The sequence below is a fragment of the Neovison vison genome, chromosome 1, assembly GCF_020171115.1.
Source record: "Neovison vison isolate M4711 chromosome 1, ASM_NN_V1, whole genome shotgun sequence".
Taxonomy (NCBI): Eukaryota; Metazoa; Chordata; class Mammalia; order Carnivora; family Mustelidae; genus Neogale; species Neogale vison.
In genome coordinates, this window is record NC_058091.1 from 173,996,359 (window position 1) to 174,012,046 (window position 15,688).

The following is a 15,688-nucleotide window of genomic DNA, read 5'->3' on the forward strand; positions in this document are numbered from 1 at the left end:
GTACTGAAATGAAGACAGATATTCAGTATAATAATACCTGTTGTTTTGGGAAAGAGACTTAATACTCTCTGGAAAATCAGAATTTCATTGAAGAGGAGCTTTTTGTCCTACGATTAGGTAGATTTTAACATTAAGAGTGGGGATAGATGGGAAGAGAGAAAAAGAAGTGAATTTTAAGAAGAGATAATGTGTGTATATATCACCTATGTATTTCTGCATTAAAATCCCAAAGCCAGGGACGCCTGGGTGGCTCAGTTGGTTGGACGACTGCCTTCGGCTCAGGGCGTGATCCTGGAGTCCCGGGATCGAGTCCCACATCAGGCTCCCAGCTCCATGGGGAGTCTGCTTCGCTCTCTGACCTTCTCCTCGCTCATGCTCTCTCTCACTGTCTCTCTCTCTCAAATAAATAAATAAAATCTTTAAAAAAAAAAAAAAATCCCAAAGCCATTTTACCAGTCTCCTGCAGTGAGCAAAGGCACAGAGAAAGAAAGCACAAGATACATTCTTTTAATTCTTAGAACTTCATTAAGGCTGGAATGAGTTTGGTGATAAGGAAGTAAGACTGCAGCATATTATAAAAGGCCTTTAAAGTTATGCTAAGGTATTTGAATTTCATTCTTTTTGACTATCCAGCAAAATATTGTAGCTTTTGAAAGTGGCTTGTGCCAAGCTAGGATTTATGGTTTTGTACAACTTTTCTGGTAGCAGTAAGTTGGAATGAACAGGAGGATAAATATTTATAATTACTTATAATTACCTTTACACAGTGTGCTTTCACAGTAGTCTGAATGAGAACTAAGAATTTATTTCAGGACCTTTAATGTAATAGGTGCTTAATTAATGTTGCATGACTAATGAAAGAAGTACATAGGTATGAAATGCATATAGGTGATAGAATTGACATTACTTGACAGTTGGATTTTAAAGTATTTTGAGAATATCTGTGATCCTAAGTGGAAGAGAGATATATAGGAATTCTAGATAGTGGAACATAGGTTTTGTTTGGACATGTGGAATTTGACATGTTTGCATATCATATAGCAGTTCCCAAAATATAGAAATTTCTAGAATATAAGAAGTTATCTTTGAAACATAGAAGCCATTAGTTTAGATAAGATAGATGCATCTTATTATAGTACATGAAATGACTGAGAAAAATGTTTATTTAGAAAACAAAGTTCAGAACCCTTGGAAATTATTTTAGAAGATAAAAGATTATTTTTGAGATACTTTTTAAAAAAAATCAGTATTTTAAAATATTTTTTCTTATGTAAGGATGTAGGATTGATATCTTCTAGCTGGTAACCTATATGTATATTTTATGCATACAGTGGAAAGAGGTCAGACTTGGGTTCAAAGTTGGCATTTAGTTTAGTACAACAGTTTATGTATAATTTTAGTATAGCTAGTGAGACTTATATCCCAGTTAATACCTGTTTCTCCAATGATTATTAATAGTGTCACCTTCTGCTCTCAGAAAAGTTCCTATTTGGATGATACATTATAAGCTTATTCTATTATAGCACAACATTCTATTGTGGTTATTTGTCTACATGGTTTAAATTTTTGATTAGACAAGAGCTGAGGTTCTATTTTATTTAGTATTTATCTTTGCGGGGACATTACATTAGGCTTTCAATAAATGTTCACATACTTGACTATAAGTTTTATGATCATGAAGAAATTACTTAACAGATTAAGAATGGTTAATACAGTTATAAATTAAGGTAGTATCTATTTCACAAGCTAGGTTTTTAATGATCAGATATGGCAGTGTATTTGAAAGTACTTGGTAAATTATAAGAGCCCTATAAAAACAGTGTTAGCAAGTAACTAGGTACTTGAACTGTCATATTTACAACTGCAATAAAAACATTTCATGTTAGAGTTAAGTGAAATTTCTTTAGTAATAACATAACAACAATTGCTTTGAAATTTTGTACAGTTGGTTTATCAGTAATAATGCTTTGGAGGATAGTATTAATGTTAAATTTTTCTGTCATCATTACAGAGTTGTATCAAAAGATAATTACTTATTTTCCTAACTATTGCGTAGTGACTTGACAACAGCTTATGAATATTATCTCTTTATTGTGATTAAGTTAAAATTTACATAAAAGTTTATTATTTTTCTTTTTATGATCAAAAAGTTTGAAATATAATGGTTTGGTTAAGAAATAGGTTATTGTTGCAGTAAAAATTTGGAAGCCACTAGTATATTATTTTTGCAAGTGAACTTTGTTTATAAATAGATTAAAAAAATTTTTTTTAAGATTTTTATTTATTTATTTGACAGACAGAGATCACAAGTAGGCAGAGAGGCAGGCAGAGAGAGAGTGAGGAGAAAGCAGGCTCCCTGCTTGAGCAGAGAGCCCAATGCAGGGCTCGATCCCAGGACTCTGAGATCATGACCTGAGCTGAAAGCAGAGCTTTAACCCACTGAGCCACCCAGGAGCCCCAATTTTAAATATTTTAAGTGAAGTGTTAGTATTTTGGTTTTGATCGATACTTAACTATATGCCAGGTATTGGGATATAAAGAAAGTTTTTCAGATGATGCCACTAAAATTCACTGTAGTGCCTTTGTGTTTTCTTCTGATCCACTATTGCATATGGCTTAAATCATAAGATTTTTCTTTTTAAGACTTTTTATGCTTTGTTTCCCTAGTTTACTATTCATACCTCCACCCTTTGTGTGCAGGTCAATACTCTGTACCATACCTTAACTATTTTTGTATCATTTCATAACTGGGATTAATTACTTTGTATTCTGTATTAATTTCTTAATCTTTCATGGTATAGCTTAATTTCAGCTTTAGTTTATGTTAAAGAAAATTCGCAAAAACCGAACTCATAAATATAGAGGTGAGATTAGTGGCAGGAATGAGGGGTGGATGAAATACATGATGCGGGGGGGGGGGTGTCAAGAGGTACAAAATTCCAGTTATCAAATAAATCAGTCCTGGGGAGGTAATGTATGGCATGGTGACCATAGTTAATAATACTAAGTTGTATATTTGAAAGTTGCTAAGAGTAGGTTTTAGAAGTTTTTGTGTCACAAGAAAAAAGTTGTAACCAATGTGTGATGATGGATATCAGCTAGATTTTACTATGCTGACCATTTTGCAGTATATGCAATATCAGATCATTACGTTGTATACCTGAAGGAAATAGAATGTTATATGTTATATCTCAATTTAAAAAAAATCAAACTTGTGTCTCTTGTTATACTAAACAGTGGAATAATAACCAAATGTGAATGGAATGTCTCTCATTAATGCTGTCTAGGCTGTTTTTATCCATTCATGAGACTTTCTGTCTGGTTGCTACTATTTATTGAGCTTCTGCTAAGTGCCTAGCCTGTGCTAGATGGGTTATACAGTAATAGCTGATCATTACGACAACTCTATACACACTTCTGATTTTAAAGGTGAGAAGAAAATTGAGGCTGAGTTTTTCCCACTAGACCAAATTCACATGACTAATTAAGTGACTTATTTGGGATTTAGACACAAGGGTTTCTGATCTACAGTCCGTGTTTTGTCACAGACCCACTTTCTTTTGAAAAAAAAAAAAAAGATCTTTCGAGAGAGACAGAAATCCACAGTCCTTAATTGCCAAAGTGAATGCCTTACTTATTTTGAACTTTTTGACCACAGTTGTGTCTCTTTCTTTCTCTTTTTTCTTTGGATGACAACACAGCCTTCTTAATTACCCAAATCATAAGTTAGAATCTGTCCTGGAAACCTCTGATATCTGTTTTTTAGTTGGTGTCAAGCCTTGAAAATTCTGCTTTTGAAATGGCTTTCAAATCCTAGCTTCGTATTTTCACATTTGATTCAGGTCCTCATGATTTCCTTTGTGTATTATAGACACTTAATCAGGTTTCCTTGTATTTTTGTTTTCCCTAATCTCATCTATCTCTAGTCTTATTTTTATTTATTTTTTTTTTAGATTTTATTTATTTGACAGAGAGAGGTCACAAGTAGGCAGAGAGGCAGGCAGAGAGAGAGGAGGAAGCAGGCTCCCTGCTGAGCAGAGAGCCCGATGAGGGACTCGATCCCAGGACCCTGAGATCATGACCTGAGCTGAAGGCAGCGGCTCAACCCACTGAGCCACCCAGGCGCCCTCTAGTCTTATTTTTTAAAATGAATCTTGACCTTTCTTTGTATAGTGGAGCCTTTGAAAGCATGGTGAAAATTATGGATTACCTCTCTAGAAAAATGCACATGCTATACAGATAACTTTTGCGTATTATCTCAGAAGAGGGAAATTTACAGTCCTCTTCAAGTCCATCTGTTGACATCCCCCACTCAATTTCAGACAACTTGTTCTAAAATATACATCCACTTATGTAACCCCCACACACTTAAAGCTCCCAACTATCTATCACACGGTCCAAATTCCTTCTAAACTTTGAAAATGCAGTCTGACCCCAGAAACTTTTTCAGCCTTATTTATTTTTCCAAGTCTACTGTGCACCTTATTTCTTAACCATAAACCAGGTTATGAATCCTTCTTGGGACTTTATTTGAAATTGCATGACTTCATGTCTCTCTTTACAGTACGTCTTTACCAGAATGTGAAGTCATCGTGAAAAAGGACAGTGCTTCTTTTGTCACTGTATCCTTCCCAGTGTCTAGTGCAGTGCCTGGTGCAAAGAAGATGCTCATTAAATATTTGTTAAATTAGAGATTATATGACGTAGTCCCTTTTTTCCCAAGCCGCTTCAACAAAATTAAAACACAGCCTCCTTCCCTCTCCCCCACATTTTTTTTGTTATTTAACTTTTCTTAGAAGTTGTGTTATTTTTATATTATTATGTGAGACTCTTGACCATGTGACTTAACTCACTAATTAAATACCTAAATAATAAGTGGTGAATAATATATATATATTTTTAGGCAATCGTCTTTTAACTGGTTCTAGCTGTTTGCAACTGTGGTCCAATGCTAACTTGGAGAAACCATCTGAAGATGAAAATCCAGATAAAACAGATCTTAATTTGGGGAACTGGAGATGCATTTGGCATTGCAAGTAAGCAATTAATTAGGGGATTAAAGTGGTAAACCTGTTCATGTGGGTTTTATTATAAGTGCCTTTTAGTTTGTGTAAAACTACACTAACATAGAAGATTTTTTATTCTGTGATAGGTCTTTTCTTATATACAGGGGATGCACAATTTCCCATGTTCTGCAGATCCATTTTTTTTAATTGTTGAATAAAACACTTGGAAAGAAACATAAGAAATTGGTTAAGCCTGTGTGATTATCATTAAATAGCAACTTGCTAAATTATATAAAAGGAGACAGGGAGATATATAAGTTGTCATTTTACATCATGGGGCAACCTTGGTAGCTCTTTGGAGAAGAAAATGAAAATAGAGTCTGTTTCATATCTGACACCATAAGAAGTGTCAAAAGAAGGAACCACTGAATTTCTATACAATGAAACAAATACTAGAAGAAAATACAGGTGAATATTCGTAATTTAGAATTGCAATGTCTATTATGGTAGCAACTAGTGACGTACACTTTTGAAATGTGGCCAGTCTGAATTGAGATGTACTGTAAGTATATGTACACACTGGATTTCAAGAACTTAACACAAAGGAAAACAATATAAGTTATTGTTAGTTTTTTTATTGATTACGTGTTGATAATATTTTTGATATACTAGCTTAAATAAAATAATTTATTGTTCTTTAAGATTTTTTTATTTGAAAGTGCATGAGAAAGAGAGAGAGCATGTGTGCACACATGAGTGGTGGGAGGGGCAGAAGGAGCAGGAGAAGCAGGCTCCTGGCTGAGCACAGTGGTGTGGATCTGAATCCCTGGGATTCCAGAATCATGACCCGAGCCAAAGGCAGACACTGAACCAATTGAACCACCCAGCTCCCCTTAAATAAAATAATTTCACCTGTTTCTTTTTACTTTTGCCAAGTGTGGCTACTAGGAAATTTAACATTTGATGTTTCTGTTCTATCACTGTTACATGAAAAATGCTGCCTTAGATTAGGAAAGACATTCTAGGTGTGATACCAGAACTAGAAACTGAAAGGAAGGGGGAGGAAAACATCAATAGTTGTGACCATATCAGTGAAAAATTCCTGTAAAGCAAGGAAACTAAATGTTAAGGGGAAATATTTGCAATTTGGAGTTAATGCCTTTTTTTAAAAGGAGGTCTTAAAAATTAACTAGAAAAAAATAGCAAACAAAAATGAACAATGAAGAGGAAAATTATAAATGATAGTACATATCAATAATAGCAAATTAAATAAGAGCTGATGGACCTCACTCAAAATCAAGAAATGCAAAATATCCAGAAAGAACAGGACAAATAATATCCATTATTAGTGAGTGTTTACAGAACAGGTACTCATATTCTATTAATAAGGGAGTGCAGTTGATATTTTTCTGAAGAGCAACTTGGAAGTATGAATTGACAGGCTTAATTTTTTTATGCCCTTGAGATACTAACTCCAAATTTCATTCATTCATGCTGCAAATATTTGCAGTGTTTTTCGTGTTTCAAGTCAGTGGTAAAAGTGCTTGGAATATAGCATTGACCAGGTGGGGAAAGACTATAAACCAGGAAATCTATATGACAGAATGTTAAATGGCATTCTTTCTGAGTCAATATTATATGTAACAGTAATAAGAAATACATTAGATATTAAAGTGAGAGTAATGTAGACCTGGTATAAAGTTTAGAAAGGAGGTTTCAGAGCAGTTGGTTCCATGTGTTTTGCACCTCTCAGCTAGGTCATATGCATTTTAAAAGGGATTTAAAAAGGGTTAACATACAGAAAAGGAATAGGATTTTGCCAAGAAAATTCTTCAGCAAGATTTGTCTTTGCTCTGGAGCCTTTCATGTAAGCTTGTGGAGAGGAAGTAGCAAAGTGTTATATTGCCTTCACCGAAGGGCTTCTGTGTGTTGAACTGAAAATTTGAAATGTGTTCGTGCATTTGGGAGAGGGGAAGAATCTTAAGTTAAATCAAGATCAGAGCCCACAGTAGTAACTTGGACTGCACATACTATTTGTCTGAAATGGTTATTTAACGAAGCAGAAAAGCCATGACGCTTGGGTTTCAGTTTAGGAGCAGCTGATGATTATGCCAACCAGATCACATTTAAACATAGTTTGATCACATTCCTTTTGTGATGCCTTTAAAACACTTTTTACACATGTTAGATGAACATCTAACAGCCAGAGAAAGGTGAATAGGATAAGAGGAAGAAGAGTAGAGGTGACTTCTGAGTGTAGACCTAAAGGAAGTGAGGGAGCAAGCCATGTGCAAGGATGTCTAGAAGAAGCATGTTGTAGTCAGAGGGAACCTCAAGTGCAGACTCTGTGGTCAGGGTGTGCATAGCTTGTGGTTGGAGTAAAGACTGCTTGGAGGTTATTGTGAGGCTTTTGCCTTTTATTCCAAGTTGGGAAGCTCTTTAGGATTTTGTGCTGAGGACTGACTTCCTCTTCAAAAGGATCTGCTGCTATTTTGAGAAGACCTGGAGACAAAGGTCACAATCATGGAGAGGATTTCCATGGATATCAGGCATTTTTAACTATTTGTTTTAAGAATATCTTTAGAATTAAGCAGGTGCATAAAAATGCATATACAAGAATGTTCACTGCACCACTTTTTTTGTACCAGCAAAAATGAGTAAATAGCAGGAGTAGTTAAATAAATTATTTTGAAGCATTGCATGTGTCTGTAATGGAAATAGCATAGCCAGTAAAATAATACAGACCTATACACACTGATATACACATATGGTTGTTACATACTTTAAAATAAATATTACAAAGCAAACTGTAAATATGACCTCACTTTCTATCCCTTTCTCCCCTATATCCAACCACAGAAAGTAGATAGAGAGGGAGGGTGGAGAGACAGGTCTGGAAGTCTGTGTGTTAAAACGTTAGCAGTAGTTTTCCCTGGATATAGGTGTTGTGGTATAGGTGAAACTGATGATTTCATTCTCTTCTTTTCATACATAGGTATCAGTGTTTTTGATTAAATATTTATTACATTTAAAATCAGGAAGAGGGTTTTTTTTTTTATTAGTTTCAGAGGTAGAGTTTAGTGATTCATCAGTTGCCTCTAACACCCAGTGCTCATTTCATCAAGTGCCTTTCTTAATGCCCATCACCCTGTTACCCCATCCCACCTCTCCTCTAGCAATCCTCAGTTTGTTTCCTAGAAGAAGATATCTTAATTTGGAATGAACTATGACAGAATTCCTCTTTGGCCTCCTTTACCAGTAAATTTAAGACAGATTTATCTAAGCATGAAATTGGGTGAAGAAAAGGAAAGCAGTGATAGTGAAGGTGCTCTTGAGATCAGCATATAGGGGTAGCCAGAAGGGAAGGCACTGAAGGGACAAGAGCCAAAGCTTCTTGAAAAAGAAAAAGGCAAGCGTGTGCCAAGTGTATAGGTCAAGCTGGCAGGCTGACTCCAGCCTGCTTACAAGTCCCCCAGTATCCCACATATAATCTTTAATTACGTAGATGCTACCTTAAGGGAGAATTGATTTCAAAATCTTGACTTATTGTCCATGAAAATGTATGTTAGAATATAGATATCTCATGGCTTTCGAAATTTAATTTGCAAACTAGAAAATGAAACCTTTCTCTTTATCATATTCTCAGGCAATGAAAGCTATGATTCTTTGTCCTAAGCTTTAAAGACTGATAATATCAGTAATTCTTGAATGATTCTTATACATAGATAATTTCACATAAAAATAATTTTTATATTTAATTTAAACATTTATACTTCTTATTTTATAATTGTGAGATATACTTAAAATTGAGTTTGAAACTTACGTTATCACAAAATTGCAAGTTGCTGAATATAGCTTATAGAAGTAATATTGAATTCTAATTTTCCTTAAAAATTATTTCTTATCTGTTTGATTTACAGAACTGCTTCCCAAATTCATCTAATGAAATTTTCACCAGATGGAGAATTTTTTGCCACTGCTGGGAAGGTAATTTATGAAAATGCTATTGCTATTGGTTTATTTTGAAACATCAAAAACAGGAACTGGTTTCATTCTTTTAATGTATTGACATTGAAAATATTTTCTATTAAAATGTTAAATCACAAAAATCGGGCTAAATATTATGTGTTAAAAGGCAATAGAGTATAATTGAAACAGAGAATGGTATATCTGGATATAAAGCTGCCATTTACCAACTTTTTTTTAAATAAAGATTTCATTTATTCATATGACAGAGAGAGACCACAAGTAGGCAGAGAGGCAGACAGAGAGAGAGAGAGAGAGAGAGAGAGAGAAGCAGGCCCCCTGCCGAGCAGAGAGCCCGATGTGGGACTCGATCCCAGGACCCCAGAATCATGACCTGAGCCAAAGGCAGAGGCCCAACCCACTGAGCCACCCAGGCGCCCATTTACCAACTTTTTGATTTTGGTCAACTGGTTAATCTTTTTTGAGCAAATTGAAGAGTTTACAGACTTTCTAGAGGGTCATTTGTAACCATTTTCATGTTTTTACCTGCCAATGTCAGAACAGTGTATTTCCTTGAAATTATTTATTTGTAATTATTGGTTCACCAAATAGTTCACTCACAACTGACTGTGTGAAGTTAATTGTTCTCATGGATCATAGCTTTCTGTAGATAGGGGATGTGACATACCCTAAATTCTCAGGGGGGTTTTTGTTAGGAGACAAGTAAAGCTGTTCATTCTGATTGACTTTAAGTGTGGGGATGCATTTGTAGCTTAAAAGCAAAATGTGGTACATTCTAATTACCTTGTTTTCCCTTACTCCCCAAATTAAGAGATGCTGCTTTAATTATACTTAGAATATTTTCTATAATAGTAGCTATTAACTCCTTGTTATCATCTTTAGCACTTTCTTTGAACATTCATATGATACTTCATGAAAAGTCTTCATGAAAAGTTTTCAAAGATTAGCAGTCTTCATAGCCCTGCTGGTGGTAATGCTTTGTTATTTGATATTTGGCTAAGTGGGAAGATGATCCCTTCATTTACCAGTCTTCCTCAAGTGACTCCATTTAGCATACTGCATGGTAACTAGCATTTTCGTTGATCCACTTCTTGCAAAGTACACATTCACACATTTTAATTCTCAATGCACAATGATGGAATGCTGATAGAAAACTATCAGAATTAGATATTTTCTTCTCATTTTCCCCATTCCCCACCATTTCTCCCATCCCTAAATTTCTGTGATTGTGGAGAAAATTCTTACCCTTGCTCTTTGACTGAATCTTTAATTTAATTCTTATTTGGATGTTTTACTTCTCTTTTTTTTTTCCTTATCAGGATGACTGTCTTTTAAAGGTATGGTATAATGTAGAAAACTGGCGGACAGCTGTTACCTCTCCGGATAAAAGTTCAGAAAAAGAATCCCAAGGAGAAATGGACTTTTCCTTTGTGTATCTGGCCCATCCTCGAGCTGTAAATGGATTTTCCTGGCGTAAAACAAGCAAATACATGCCTAGGTCAGCAATTTAGTCCTTTTATCTGTGTATTAAGAGAATGTCATTTTGACATTGACTGCTCTTCTTACTTTAAGAATTGATAGCTGTAGGACTTTTGCCTAGGAAGATTTTAGTAATATTAGGTAGTCCTTGGCCTACAGTTGTCTAGCCGTGGGTCAGCTATGATCGACACTTCAGAGGAAAGCCATGTGAAAGGATGCTTTACCTCCATCTTAGATGCCTTTAAGTGGCAGAGTTGTACGTCTTTCCTTCTTTGTGTTAAGTTTCCTATTCTTTAGTCTCTTAGTCATTCCCCATATTGTCATTTGCGTGGAATTTTTCATATTTCACTCCCTCATCTGGTACCTTCTCTGTGTATCTCTTCTGGTTTCCTTTTTGTTTTTAGCTGCTTTATTGAGAGGATATACCGTGAGGTCTCAAACATTGCTCTAACTGTATTCAGCATTTTTGTGGAGAAGAGAGTGTGGTAATAGATTACTCTGCCCTGAACTAGGTATTATTTTAACCTATACTGTGCATACTCGAGCACACCTGTCAGTACTTCCTTTCTCTCCTGTGACCCTTGCAAGACCTGATATCCCATTGAATTTTTGCCTGTACTTAGTAAGCACAGAGACCTGTTTCTTAACTGTAGGTAGAAATTGCTTTTTGTTTCATGACCATTTTCAATTTGGCCACATCATGGAGCAGTACAGTTTTTCCCTTAAACATTGATCTTTGGTAGGATACCTGGGTCATTTGTTGACTTTAGTTTTGTTCTTTTGAGCCAGCAGAGTATATCCAAATTTTAAAAAATGTGTATTAAGACTTCATTAGAAGTCAATAATAAGGAAGGAGGTGGCTAGTAATTATTTCATCATGATTTTTCTATTCATGTAGTCTCTGCTTTTTGCAAATGTTAAGCAAGGAGAGAATAAGTATACTAAATAGTGTAGTCTGTCACTGACTAGTGCATGTGTAGCTTTACAGAAAGCAAAAATGAAGCATTATGAAGGAATCTGAATGGTAACCATCCACTGAATAAATCAGAACATTCTAAAAGAAGTTGTAGATTTTTTCTTGTTTATTGACTGAAAGAATATGGCATTGTTTCAGTCTTTGTTCTTTGGCTGTATGGAGAATCTTAGGTTCCTAAAACAAGAACTACCAAATTCTAGGGAGAAAAGAAATAGGTTAGCAGGCATTTGCTGTGATGAAATAAAATACCCACTCAATTTTAATGGTTTTTACTAAATACATTGCATAAATGTGTATTGACATTTTTTTCATCAGTACCTTTGTTGTGTGCATTTAATGAATTACAGAAACACTACAGAATGTTATACTGTCTGAGATTTATATTTTTGCCTCTAAAATTTTCTTATTCCTCAGGGCTTCTGTATGTAATGTATTGTTGACTTGCTGCAAAGATAATGTATGTCGTCTTTGGGTAGAGACATTTTTACCAAATGATTGTTTGCTCTATGGAGGTGACTGCAACCATTGGGCCGAACCAATTAATTTAACAAATAACTTCAAAAGAAATGTTTCCAGTAAGGAACGAGCTCAAAATACTTTAGATGTAAGTGCTTTTGTTAGGTGTTATTTCCTACAAGTGTTAAAACCTTTTGTAATTTGCCTTTTTTGTAACATTCATCCTAATTAATATTCAAAGTATATGGCTAGTTATGAAAAAATATGTACGTTAGGAAAACAGTTCTCAGAAAACTTTCTATTTTATTTGGTTTAAAAAATATGCCTAAGTATTTAAGAGCATTAAACTACTTATAATTATGAAGTTTATCTTAGGTTAACTGATGATAACAAAAGGAAGATTACACTTAGCTAAAATAACAAATGAAAATCTGAGAATGCAAAGATCTGGCTGTAAAAATAGTTTATATTTTTACTTTGTTTAGAGATTGGAGTGTTTTGTCCTGACATAATTGTAGGAATGATTGGAATGGTTTATCAGATTCTGTTCTGTATATGTTACCTTTTTTTTATATAAGATTTTTATTTATTTGAGAGAAAGAGAGCACAAGCAAGGGGAAAGGCAGAGGGAGAAGCAGGCTCTCTACCAAGCAAAGAGCCTGACGTGGGACTCGATTCCAGGTACCTGGGATCATGACATGAGCTGAAGGCAGATGCCTAACTGACTGAGCCACTCAGGCAACCCTATATTTCTCATCTTTAGAACCTCCTGGAACTTTTAGTTTTTTTGTTTTTGTTTTTGTTTTGTTTTGGTTTTTTGGTGGGTTTTTGTTTTGTTTTTAGAGAACAAGAAAGTATGGTGGGGCAGGGTGCAGAGGGAAAGGGAGAGCAAGAGCAAGAGCAAGAATCCTAAGCAGGCTCCACACCCATTGTGGAGCCCGACCAGGGGCTTGATCTCATGACCCTGAGATAATGACCTGAGCTGAAATCAAGTGTGACACTCATCTGACTTAGCCACCCAGGTGCCCTTGAAGTATTTATTTTACTGATTAGTATAGAAAGTAAAAGTAAATTTTTCATATATAGATTAGTTGAACATACACTAGTAATACAGATTCTTATTTTCTTGATATGGAAATCAGAAAGTGATTTGTCTTTGAATGCTTTGTATAATTATGGAAAAACTATTTGTCAAATTTGGAGAGTATTCTCAGGGCTCAGAATATAAGTAAATATATATTGCCTGGAAACTTAACAACTGATAGAATGGTTATGTGTAATAACAGCTGAAAGAGGTCTTACCTAGGAATGAAGACTCTCATTCTATGCTTAGGTGACCTTGCATTCTGTAGAAACTGTTTTATCAGATGAAAAATGAGAATAAATAAATATCAGCACTCTGCCTTATGAGTCAAATGAAGTGATCTCTGAAAAAGCTTAGTAAGTCAGCCATGCCACTTGAAATATCATCGTAATGTATGAGGGCATATTGTTCAGTGCTTTATGGTCATAGGGGATAAATTGGACACAAAGGGAATAGTATTCATAAGGACATCATTATCCACAGATACACTGCTGTGAACTTCTGTTTTAGAAAATTACTTACCAGAAAAATAAACCAAATAAAAATTGCAAAATATTTGTGATGGTTTTAAAAAGTTAGGCAGTTGAGTTCTAAGCTTATTTTTCAGATTTCAAATTTGCTGCACAAAAGTACTGAAAGATGTTTGTACACATAAATTCTTCTGAAATAAAGTATATTTAAAATAAGTCAGTAAGAGTACACTTACCATGATGAGTACTGTGTAATGTATAGAATTGTGGAATCACTATACTGTATAACTCAAACTAATGTAATGCTATTAATTATACTGGAATTAAAAATTAGTTAAAATGGAGAAATGAAGTAGAGAATAATGTCTAATAATCATTTTGTAACCCATACATATGTATATACTTATGACATTGTGGCCACTGGTTTTACTTTGTTTTTACTGGTACAGGTAAATCTGAGACATTTTCGCAGAGGTCGGAGGAGATCACTTCCTGTCGTAGCGCATACTGGATACCTGCCACACCAGCAGGACCCTCATCATGTCCACAGAAATGCTCCGCTGCATGCCAACGCACTTTGCCACTTTCATATTGCTGCCAGCATCAACCCAGCCACGGGTAATAGAACGCTGTTCAACAACTGTTCTTGGTCTTGAGTAATTAATTTTATAACAAAGACATTTTACTTCTAGTTTTGAATAAGTAAGAAGAGTTGCTTATCTAACTTTTCATTATAGCCAGCTCACTAATTACATAAAAATGGGGTTTTGCTTACTTGTTTGCTTTTTAAAGCTATGATTTGGTTTGTGATTAAGATCTTAATAAGTCATTGAGATTCTTCATTAGTTTATTCAGAAGTTGCGATTTGAGCTAAAACTTAACAGGTTAACACCGTAGAATAGTATTTTGTTAACTACTGTATAGTTGTTAAAATAAAATCATCGTGTAGGGATGCCTGGGTGACTCACTCAGTTAAGCATCTGCCTTTGGCTCAGGTCATGATCCCAGGGTTCTAGGATGGAGTCCCAATCGGGCTCCCTGCTCAGTGAGAAGCCTGCTTCTCCCTCTATCTGCCTCTCCCCCTGATTGGGCTCTCTCTCTCTCTGGAAAATAAATAAATAAAATCTTAAAAAAATAAAACAAAACAATAAAACATGTCTAATGCTTAGTCTTAGGTGATCTTCCAGAAGTAGGACAGAAATATGTAGAAGTTATAACTGAAAGAGTTAAGAAACTTACCTCAGTAGTCAAGTATGTACTATTAGATTTTTAAAAATCTAGAATATCTGGATCTATCTATGAATTTGAAGATTTAAAGTGCTCATCTTTCAGTAAATGTTTTCTGTGAGTTTAAAAAGCAACTGGTCGAAGTTGGAGCATTTGAAGAGGAACCTTAGCATGTTACTGGGAAGAGATTAAAAACAGTATTTGCACATAATAAATACCATCTGTACAGAAAGTGGAAAGTGAAAGCCTCTTTTACCTCTGCTCCACCCTAGTCCTTCTCCTCTGTAGATAACCACAATTTAATTTTTGCATATTTTGGAGATATTCTTATGCATGGAGTAGCATAACCTATTTTCTTTTTTTTAAATATTCCATCTCTTAATTTTTTTATTATTTAAATTCAGTTGATTAACCTAGAGTGTATTATTAGTTTCAGAGGTAGAGTTCAGCAATTAATCAGTCTCATATAATACTCAGTTCTCATTACATCAAGTGTCCTCCTTAATATCCATCACCCAGTTATCCCATCCCCCAACTCTTCTCCCTTCCAGCAACCCTCAGTTTGTTTTCCTGTGGTTGAGAGTCTCTTATGGTTTGTCCCCCTGGATTTGCAGTACTACTACATTCCTTAAGGAAATATAGCAATAAATGTGGTTTGTTAGTTACCTGAATCAAAGAGAGAAATGTTCTGGTAAGTTAAGGGTAGAGATACTTGCACTAAGAATAGAGTATTTGAAAAAAAAAAAAAAAGAATAGAGTATTTGCCGATTTTTTTAGCTTTTATTTGGTTAACAAGAGTCCCAACTCTAAAAGAATCCATGAGCCAAGAAAATAAAAGGACAATATTGAATTATTTTTAGTAAAACTTTATATAGGCTTGGGAAATATCCTTACCTTTGTCAAAAAACATACATTGGCAGTGCTTTTAATACCCAAAGGCAGCTCTGAGTCTACTGGAGTTGTTGTGAAAGTCTTTTCTGAATAAAGGACAACATTTTGAAAA

The 15,688-nt window shown here is 34.8% G+C and overlaps 1 protein-coding gene across 4 annotated transcripts in view; it reads left to right on the forward strand.

The window, feature by feature from the left end:
- The window catches only part of DMXL1 (Dmx like 1), a 124,780-nt gene that overhangs the window by 22,813 nt on the left and 86,279 nt on the right, over positions 1-15,688 (forward strand). For all 4 annotated transcript variants that reach the window (XM_044263371.1, XM_044263381.1, XM_044263391.1 and 1 more), the window contains exons 5-9: positions 4,904-5,036; positions 8,927-8,993; positions 10,313-10,491; positions 11,863-12,052; positions 13,908-14,076. In XM_044263371.1, the coding sequence (XP_044119306.1) occupies positions 4,904-5,036; positions 8,927-8,993; positions 10,313-10,491; positions 11,863-12,052; positions 13,908-14,076 (738 nt within the window). The remainder of the gene's footprint in view (positions 1-4,903; positions 5,037-8,926; positions 8,994-10,312; positions 10,492-11,862; positions 12,053-13,907; positions 14,077-15,688) is intronic.